The following is a 9,889-nucleotide window of genomic DNA, read 5'->3' on the forward strand; positions in this document are numbered from 1 at the left end:
TTTGACTCATTCCTCTCTGCCTCCTTCTTTCCACTCCTCTCCTCTTTTGACCTCACTCACCTTCCCCCTACTCACAAGGCAGGCAATACGCTCGACCTCATCTTTACTAGATGCTGTTCTTCCACTAACCTCACTGCAACTCCCCTCCAAGTCTCCGACCACTACCTTGTATCCTTTTCCCTCTCGCTCTCATCCAACACTTCCCACACTGCCCCTACTCGGATGGTATCGCGCCGTCCCAACCTTCGCTCTCTCTCCCCCGCTACTCTTTCCTCTTCCATCCTATCATCTCTTCCCTCTGCTCATACCTTCTCCAACCTTTCTCCTGATTCTGCCTCCTCAACCCTCCTCTCTTCCCTTTCTGCATCCTTTGACTCTCTATGTCCCCTATCCTCCAGGCCGGCTCGGTCCTCCCCTCCCGCTCCGTGGCTCGATGACTCATTGCGAGCTCACAGAACAGAGCTCCGGGCAGCCGAGCGGAAATGGAGGAAAACTCGCCTCCCTGCGGACCTGGCATCCTTTCACTCCCTCCTCTCTACATTTTCCTCCTCTGTCTCTGCTGCTAAAGCCACTTTCTACCACTCTAAATTCCAAGCATCTGCCTCTAACCCTAGGAAGCTCTTTGCCACCTTCTCCTCCCTCCTGAATCCTCCTCCCCTCCCCCCTCCTCCCTCTCTGCAGATGACTTCGTACCAACCATTTTGAAAAGAAGGTCGACGACATCCGATCCTCGTTTGCTAAGTCAAACGACACCGCTGGTTCTGCTCACACTGCCCTACCCTGTGCTCTGACCTCTTTCTCCCCTCTCTCTCCAGATGAAATCTCGCTTCTTGTGACGGCCGGCCGCCCAACAACCTGCCCGCTCGACCCTATCCCCTCCTCTTCTCCAGACCATTTCCGGGGACCTTCTCCTTACCTCACCTCGCTCATCAACTCATCCCTGACCGCTGGCTACGTCCCTTCCGTCTTCAAGAGAGCTGAGTTGCACCCCTTCTGAAAAAACCTACACTCGATCCCTCCGATGTCAACAACTACAGACCAGTAATCCGTCCTTGGCCAGCTCTCCCGCTATCTCTCTCAGAATGACCTTCTTGATCCAAATCAGTCAGGTTTCAAGACTAGTCATTCAACTGAGACTGCTCTTCTCTGCATCACGGAGGCGCTCCGCACTGCTAAAGCTAACTCTCTCCTCTGCTGTCATCCTTCTAGACCTATCGGCTGCCTTCGAACTGTGAACATCAGATCCTCCTCTCCACCCTCTCTGAGTTGGGCATCTCCGGCGCGGCCCACGCTTGGATTGCGTCCTACCTGACAGGTCGCTCCTACCAGGTGGCGTGGCGAGAATCTGTCTCCTCGCCACGCGCTCTCACCACTGGTGTCCCCCAGAGGCCCTCTCCTATTCTCGCTATCCAAGTCACTTGGCTCTGTCATAACCTCACATGGTCTCTCCTATCATTGCTATGCAGACGACACACAATTAATCTTCTCCTTTCCCCTTCTGATGACCAGGTGGCGAATCGCATCTCTGCATGTCTGGCAGACATATCAGTGTGGATGACGGATCACCACCTCAAGCTGAACCTCGGCAAGACGGAGCTGCTCTTCCTCCCGGGGAAGGACTGCCCGTTCCATGATCTCGCCATCACGGTTGACAACTCCATTGTGTCCTCCTCCCAGAGCGCTAAGAACCTTGGCGTGATCCTGGACAACACCCTGTCATTCTCAACCAACATCATGGCGGTGGCCCGTTCCTGTAGGTTCATGCTCTACAACATCCGCTTTGCCTCCACAGGAAGCGCAGGTCCTAATCCAGGCACTTGTCATCTCCCGTCTGGAACTCGCTGTTGGCTGGGCTCCCTGCCTGTGCCATTAAACCCCTACAACTCATCCAGAACGCCGCAGCCCGTCTGGTGTTCAACCTTCCCTGTTCTCTCACGTCACCCCGCTCCTCCGCTCTCTCCACTGGCTTCCAGTTGAAGCTCGCAGCTACAAGACCATGGTGCTTGCCTACGGAGCTGTGAGGGGAAGCACCGCAATACCTCCAGGCTCTGATCAGGCCCTACACCCAAGCAGGGCACTGCGTTCATCCACCTCTGGCCTGCTCACCTCCCTACCATTGAGGAAGTACAGTTCCCGCTCAGCCCAGTCAAAACTGTGCTCTGGCCCCAATGGTGGAACAAACTCCCTCACGACGCCAGGACAGCGGAGTCAATCACCACCTTCCGGAGACACCTGAAACCCCACCTCTTCAAGGAATACCTAGGATAGGATAAGTAATCCTTCTCACCCCCCTCCCCTTAATGATTTAGATGCACTATTGTAAAGTGGCTGTTCCACTGGATGTCAGAAGGTGAATTCACCAATTTGTAAGTCGCTCTGGATAAGAGCGTCTGCTAAATGACTTAAATGTAATGTAAATGTAAATGAATAAATCATGAAGCAAGGAAGAAACAGTTGTTTAATTTGGCCAATGACATTAAAGCTGAAGCCCTGGTTTAGACAAACTATTCCAGCACCATGTTCAATAATGCCTTAAGGTCCAGTTAAACAAGCAAATTAAGGGCACAAGAAATGAGAACTTGAAGCGCTTTATTTGTAGTTCATTTTTATTGTACTTTTACCACAAGTGACATTTTCATAAGATTGTTGCCCTAGTTCACATTGACCATTTCCTGCAACCTGTCCTCTGACAACACAACTTGACAAATCAATATAGGTCTTGTAATTATTAGAAACTACTTCCAAGATTATGATTAAATTAATTATTTGAGTTGGTAGCTTTTGTTCCTGTGAGTAGATGGCCTGTAGAGTTTAGGGGTCATCAATATCCAGAGACTACTTGGGTGGTGCCATCCCCTTTTACCAGGCACAGGATCCATCACCCCCCTTGATACAGGCAATGTTATTGTCCCAGGGTCCGCTTTGGCCAATGTCCATCCACAGGCACTCATCTGAGGTGCTGATCGGACAGGGAAGGGAAGTGCAGCGGATGATCTGTGGATCAGAGAAGGGAGAGAAAGACCAAGATCACTGACTGATAATTACCCAAATAGTGTAGCTCTTGCATTTGCCAATGGTGACCAGAGTGCTATGAAAGTCTGCTGTGTAAATACACACCATATAGTAATATTAACACACCTTGCAATCACAGCCGCTTTGGTAGCGCAGAGTCAAGCTCCTCATTTGTGTGTCACTCAAAGCCCCCCAGGACTGAATGAAGTCACACATTATTACATGTACTGTTCCATCAGTTTTCAGCCTGCCTGCAGACAAAGGAGACACCAATATGCTGTAGGGAAAATGTGGTGTAGCTTAAAGCTGGCCTTCAACACTGTACTTGGATTAGTTTCTTTCTACATATGGTTAGAATTATGGGAGATGATCATTTATCACTCCAGTGTTAATCTGCAAAATTGTAATTATTCGCCTACCTCCTCATGCCTTTTGCACACAATGTATAGACTTTTTTTCTACTGTGTTATTGACTTGTTAATTGTTTACTCCATGTGTAACTCTGTGTTGTCTGTTCACACTGCTATGCTTTATCTTGGCCAGGTCACAGTTGCAAATGAGAACTTGTTCTCAACTAGCTTACCTGGTTAAATAAAGGGGAAATAAAATAAAATAGAAAGATCTGTCCCTGGGGGAAACTGCAACCTGAAAAAGTACCGATGCAGCCCGGAGCTATTCATAAATAATGCATTAGTTATTTGTAAGTAATTATAAGTGTAGAGAACAATTTCTAAAACACTTGTTTTCTTATACAAGATGAAGTCAATAGTAGGTCATGAGGCTGTAAGCATTTCTAACCAGTGCTGGTAATGGAACTTAGGTAACCTGTGAAGAGATACTCCTTGTTGATTCCCAGAAACGCGCGACACGGGCCTCCAGTGGAGATGACGTGGATATCCTGGTTAGGACCTTTGAACATCTAGCCAATTACAAGGAGAGAAAGGATCCGTCAAAAATCTACATATATATAGTTTGATGTATAGGGCATGTAGGGACAGCTTAACCTCACTGGTCTCTTTCACAGAGGAGCCCTGAATTACACATCAAAATACAAGCAGAACAGAAGCAGTCATAAACAAACATTCAGTAATAAGGTCCTCAACACTTTGAATTGCCCTAGATGCAGCAGACAGTTTTACATCAAGGCACAAAAATAATATATTTACTTAACGGAGTAAAGACCGAAGGAGATTTCCAAAGTTATTCATCCCTTATCCCAGGTGTGGCAACTCATGTCTAAAGGTTAGTAATGCTTTTAGTGAGGTTTCGTAAAGGGATTAATACATTAAAATATTGCAATGCGTCAACCTACGTGACAAACAGGACCAACTTCCTAGTTGAGAATGTAGCGTTGAGTACTAGACCTGTTGCCCATAATAAAGAGCAGTGCACTATGATAAACTGCTTTAATGAAGTGGCATCTGAATTCATATAGATGATGTCACCATTGTCTAGGACTGGTAGGAGCGTTGACTGAAACATGCCTCTTGCTCAGTGGTAAAGGCATGACCCATTTCTATAAATAACCCCTTTTTATTAATGGTGGAAGCTCCACAATTACACTGCTTATACCTATCCAGATCTTCAATCATTTAAGGGTTGGGACCAAATTGGGGCCAGCTGTCAGACTGGGGTTCAGGGGGCTTCAATGTGTCAGTGCAGGAAGGAACAACCACTTAATAAAAAGGAGAATCATACCTTGATCTGTTTGACGTCATAGTTGGCGTGAACGCTGTGTCTGGTAACACCAACCACCTTTGCCCTGATCACTACAAAATAAGAGACACGGTTTAACTACTGAAATAATCCATTTCTGGTACAATAGTCAGACATCAGTTTCAGGGTGTTAAGTGATCTGAGAGAACATAGAATCTATTACAGACCCAAGCTGTCAGGCTTTAGCACCATGTTCTACCAACAGAGCTTGCTCCCTCAACAGCAGTCATCACTCAGTCATTTTAGAGAATAAACCACAAAATAAAGTCTTCCCTTTTCCGTAAACTCAACAGGAACCGTCCTCAGGGAAGCATGTTGCATGTCATCACACCTCTTTACTAACAAACAGTAATTGAGTCAAGGTACATGTCTCTAAAAGGTCAAGTAGTTGCTCATGATGTAGTGCTGTCTAACACCCACAACCACCCTGTCTTACCATACTGCATCAGTGGCTGAAGTAGAACGCAAGGTGCCAATACACTTTTAAGCAATCACAATGCATTGATGTTTTACAGTGACTAACCTATTTTATACGAGGTTATACGTGGTTGATAAATTGTTGGTAACACATCTATCAGCACATGTCAAAATAATAGAAATGACATCTAATTTATAGAATTAACAATCTATCTGCGAGGTACACAGCACCAAAACCTGAATTAGTGAGTACAGTTTACACAAGTGTGACATAATAGCTTAGAAATGTAGAGTCCCATTTGCCATGTAGGCCTAACTTATTCTGATGAATTCTCTAAAATGTCAAGTATGTGAGGCGTTGGATAATATCATGTTGAACATTTCGTTTAACAAGTCAGTCATCTTTAGGCCTGGAGCAAGGATGGGAAACTCCAGTCCTCATGGATCAGAGTGGTGTCATCCCCGCGGGTGTAATCGTCAAGCAGACTTTTACAAAACGTTTAGCAACAGAACAGTTTACAACACCAGACAGAAAACACAAACGAGAGTGTTGTAAAAATTCAGGTAGGTCCCTCACCATTTCACTTGGTTCTTAATTGGCAAACGTTTCCGTAATGGTGTAGCACATATTGTAGCACATATTGTTACCGACTTTATGTAAATAGTAGCGAGAAGATGTAAATACAGGCCTAATGATCATGTCCTGAAAATAATTGAGACAGAAAATTCATAACATTGTTGCATGATGCGCATTGACACGGTGTAGTAGGCAGCCTACCAACACGTGAAGAGAAACTACAGAAATGTCTAAATTGCCTTACCGACGTCTGCATTGCAAAAAGCCCGTTGAGGATGTACACTCATGCAAGTGCAAGCTTCTGTGATTTCATCGACCCGCCATAGGAACAGAACGACCAGAGTAATGAAACAACTGTTTACGGACCAAGTCATTTTAGAAACTAATTATATTACTGTCCACTCTATAGAAGAAAAACAATATTGCGTTAAACGCTACCGTTTACCCCAACGACAGTCTTTTATTGCAGGCTGCGAGCTCCTCCCCGCAGGTAGAACCAAGCCAGTGGTTGGCTGATCACTCTATTCATCCTTAACCACAATCACCTGTTTATTGGACAACCACAGAGCAGGCTCAATTTGCTGACATAAATTGCATATATTGTCTGCATTTCACTTAAACAATGGGGATGAACCAGAAATAAAAATGTTACGCTACACCTATTAGAATTCCTTATAGCTTTGTTGTTTTCATGTATTTATTTTTGTCACCTGGGGCAACTTTAAAGCAGGCTCAACTTGCCCAACTGGTCAGTTCACTTGACCCAGGCAATGGGGTAACCCTTAAATCTCTGCTACAACAAGGTTCCGGAATTTCATCTAGTTACCATCAGGAGAAAAAAAAATGCCACACCACCAAATCACAGGTGGTACAGGTCAGGCATGGGACAGGAAAATAACTTACTCCCTTCAGACACAGGTAAAAACTCTTTACAGCAATGTTGTAGCAGCCTACACCTCAATGTTAGAGATCTGACATGCTGTATCAGTCTGATCAACTTTGTCCCGGTCAAGAGGAGGGGATTCTGTTAACCCTCCCGTGGTCCTGGGGTCAGGGTGACCCAGGTCCTGTGTGTGGAGGGCTCCCCTTTCTGTGCTCTGTGCTCGCGGGTTAGAGCGACCCAGGCCCTGTGTTTCCAGGGCTCCCGCTCTGCGCTCGCGGGTCAGAGCGACCGTGCCAGCCACTGGCAAGGCGTGTGCCGTTGAGCGTAGTAGAGAGTCTGCCAGTGTGGGGAGGCTGTGCCCGGCTCCCCGCTCTGCGCTCTGGCCTCCCCGCTCTGCGCTCTTGGGTCAGAGGGACCCTGCAAGCCACTACACAGGTCCGGATGTGCCCCGCTGTGTGCAAGAGAGCAGCCAAGTGTTGTAGTTGTGCTCTGTGCTCTGCGCTCGTGGGTCAGAGCGACCCAGGCCCTGTGTTTCCAGGGCTCACGCTCTGCGCTTTGCGCTCTGCACTCCTGAGTCAAAGCGACCCTGTCAGCCACTGGCGTGGCGTGTGCCGTTGAGCGTAGTCGAGAGTCTGCGAGTGTGGCGAGGCTGTGCCCGGCTCCCCGCTCTGCGCTCTGGGCTCCCCACTCTGCGCTCTTGGGTCAGAGCGACCCAGCCAGCCGCTGCACAGGTCCAGACATGCTCCGCTGTGTGCAAGAGAGCAGCCGAGTGTTAGAGTTGTGCTCTGCGTTCGTGGGTCAGTGCGACCCAGGCCCTGTGTTTTCAGGGCTGGCGTTCTGCACTCTGTGCTCTGCAAGTCAGAGCGACCCTGTCAGCCACTGGCGAGGCGTATGCCGTTGAGCGTAGTATCTGCGGAGTGTCTGCGAGTGTGGCGAGGTTGTGCACTCGTGGGTCAGAGCGACCCAGCCAGCCGCTGCACAGGTCCAGACGTGCTCCGCTGTGTGCTAGAGAACACCCGAGTGTTATTGTTGCTCGGGTGGGGTGGGGCAACTGCACACGGCTACACACGAGCGAGCAAGCGAGCCTCGTGCATTTTCGGGTCACGGTCTCCCGCGTAAGCCGGCCGGCCCTACGTAGAGAGGATACTAATATTGTCAGCGGCACCCACCCACACACGCGCGCGGCCGCGCATTGTCTAGAACAGATCTTGTCCAGCGTGGACCAAGAAGAATACTTGGATTGCCAGGAGGAGGAGGAAGAGGTTTCAGAAGACAAAGACGGGGAGGAATAAAACCCGGAGGCGCGAGGTTGACAATGCCTCTTCTCCCTCTTCTGAGGAAGAACCCGAGGAAGAGCCGCCCGAGGACGAGCCTGAGGACGAGCACGAGGACCGACGCGAGGAAGAGATCACCTCGGCCCCGGACCAACGGGAGACGCCGTTGCTGTCGAAAAACAGCAAAATCGAGTGGTCCCCCGTGGCCTGCGGCCAACACCACGGGGCCCTCGCGATCTGCCACACCGGGCCGGACCAGACTCCGGGCCCCATGGCCAATGCCACGACCCAGGCCCACGACATCGCGTCCGCCTTCCACCTGTTTGTCACACCAGCGATAGAAAGGATAATTGTGGAAATGACGAACCTGCACGGGGCCAGAAATTACGGTGACGGCTGGCGACCCATGGACGCCACGGACCTGCGAGCCTATGTAGGGCTGCTGATCCGAGCGGGCGTCTACAGGTCCCGGGGCGAGGCCACGCCAAGCCTGTGGGACGCCGAGAGCGGCAGGACCGTGTTCAGAGCCACCATGCCGCTCAAGGTCTTTCACAGGTACTCGAGGCTGCTGCGATTCGACAACCGCCAGTCGAGACCCGCCAGACTCGCCACGGACAAACTCACAGCCATACGGGAGGTCTGGGACCTGTGGAAGGCGCGGCTGCTGGCCCTCTACAACCCGGGGCCCGACGTGACGGTGGACGAGCAACTGGTCCCGTTCAGAGGTACTGTGCTTGTGCGTGTGCGTAGCAGCACTGGCAGCGTGTGTAACACAAAAGGCCCTTGGCCCTCGTGACACAGTAACGACACTAATCTCTTGTTTCCTTTCCAAAAGGCCGCTGTCCTTTCCGTCAGTACATCCCCAGCAAGCCGGCGAAATACGGCATCAAGTCGTGGGTGGCCTGCGACACCAAGTCCAGCTACGCTTGGAAGATGCAAGTGTACACCGGCAAGGCGGCCGGCGGAGGCCCCGAGAAGAACCAGGGGATGCGCGTCGTCCTCGATCTGACAACGGGGCTGAGCGGTCGCAACGTCACCTGCGACAACTTCTTCACCTCCTACGACCTGGGCCAGTGGCTCCTCGAGAGGAACCTCACCATGGTGGGCACGGTGAGAAAGAACAAGGCCGAGCTCCCGCCCGCGCTGCTCGAGTCCAGGGGCAGACAGGTCCTGTCCTCCAGGTTCGCCTTCACGCCCACCGCCACTCTGGTGTCCTACCTGGCAAAGAAAAACAAGAACGTGCTACTTTTGAGCACGCTGCACACAGAGGGCCACATTAGCGATCGCCGCGACAGGAAGCCGGCCGTCATCCTAGACTACAACTGCAACAAGGGCGGCGTGGACAACCTAGACAAGGTGGTCGGCACCTACAGCTGCAGACGGATGACTGCCCTCTGGCCCCTGGTCGTCTTCCACAATATCCTCGACGTGTCCTCCTACAACGCCTTTGTCATATGGCGAGAGATCAAGCCTGACTGGATGCCTAGCAAGCGGAACAAGCGCAGGGTGTTCCTCGAGCATCTGGTAAAGGCACTTGTGAAGCCGCTGATCCAAAGGCAGCAGCATCTGCCCCGCACCGAAGCGGCGTCAGCGCTTGTCAAAGTCCTAAAGAGTGCTACGGCGGTGGCGCTCGTTGCCCCGGCCACCGGGGCAAGTAAGAGGAAGAGGTGTCAGCTCTGCCCACCCAAGAAGGACTCCAAGACACACACGGTGTGCTGCAGGTGTAAGAAATACATCTGCAAAGGCTGTTCACACGCCTACTGTCACACTTGCGCACATTGGGCCTTTAGCCAGGACGGGACAGGGTGACCCGGAGGTCGCGGGGACGAGACACAATACGAGGACGACAGGAGGGATAAAGCAATGAAATGACGTCATGATCTGTATATAAACTGTTGCTCGTGGTTAAGATGGTTAAGACTCAGAGAGAATAAATTCAGAATAAATTCCGTTACCTATTATTGAAAGACTGGTCTGCGTCTATTTTATGCAAACAAGAATCTTATAAAT

General features: G+C 50.2%; 2 protein-coding genes across 2 annotated transcripts; one reads left to right on the top strand and one right to left on the bottom strand.

The window, feature by feature from the left end:
- Positions 1-2,604: 2,604 nt before the first annotated feature.
- On the bottom strand, positions 2,605-6,155 carry LOC135553786 (metalloproteinase inhibitor 2-like). Its single transcript, XM_064985734.1, has 5 exons — positions 5,967-6,155; positions 4,711-4,781; positions 3,838-3,931; positions 3,139-3,263; positions 2,605-2,994 (listed from the first exon to the last, which is right to left on the bottom strand). The coding sequence occupies exons 1-5, from the start codon at positions 6,094-6,096 to the stop codon at positions 2,860-2,862; spliced, it is 555 nt and encodes a 184-aa protein (XP_064841806.1). The 5' UTR covers positions 6,097-6,155; the 3' UTR covers positions 2,605-2,859.
- A 448-nt stretch (positions 6,156-6,603) lies between these two features.
- Positions 6,604-9,688, top strand: LOC135553882 (piggyBac transposable element-derived protein 4-like). Its single transcript, XM_064985809.1, has 5 exons — positions 6,604-6,640; positions 6,837-7,040; positions 7,181-7,376; positions 7,853-8,604; positions 8,715-9,688. Exons 1-5 carry the CDS (start codon positions 6,604-6,606, stop codon positions 9,686-9,688), a joined length of 2,163 nt encoding a protein of 720 aa, XP_064841881.1.
- The last annotated feature ends 201 nt before the right edge of the window (positions 9,689-9,889 follow it).

Source organism: Oncorhynchus masou, chromosome 14 (genome assembly GCF_036934945.1).
Source record: "Oncorhynchus masou masou isolate Uvic2021 chromosome 14, UVic_Omas_1.1, whole genome shotgun sequence".
Classification (NCBI taxonomy): domain Eukaryota; kingdom Metazoa; phylum Chordata; class Actinopteri; order Salmoniformes; family Salmonidae; genus Oncorhynchus; species Oncorhynchus masou.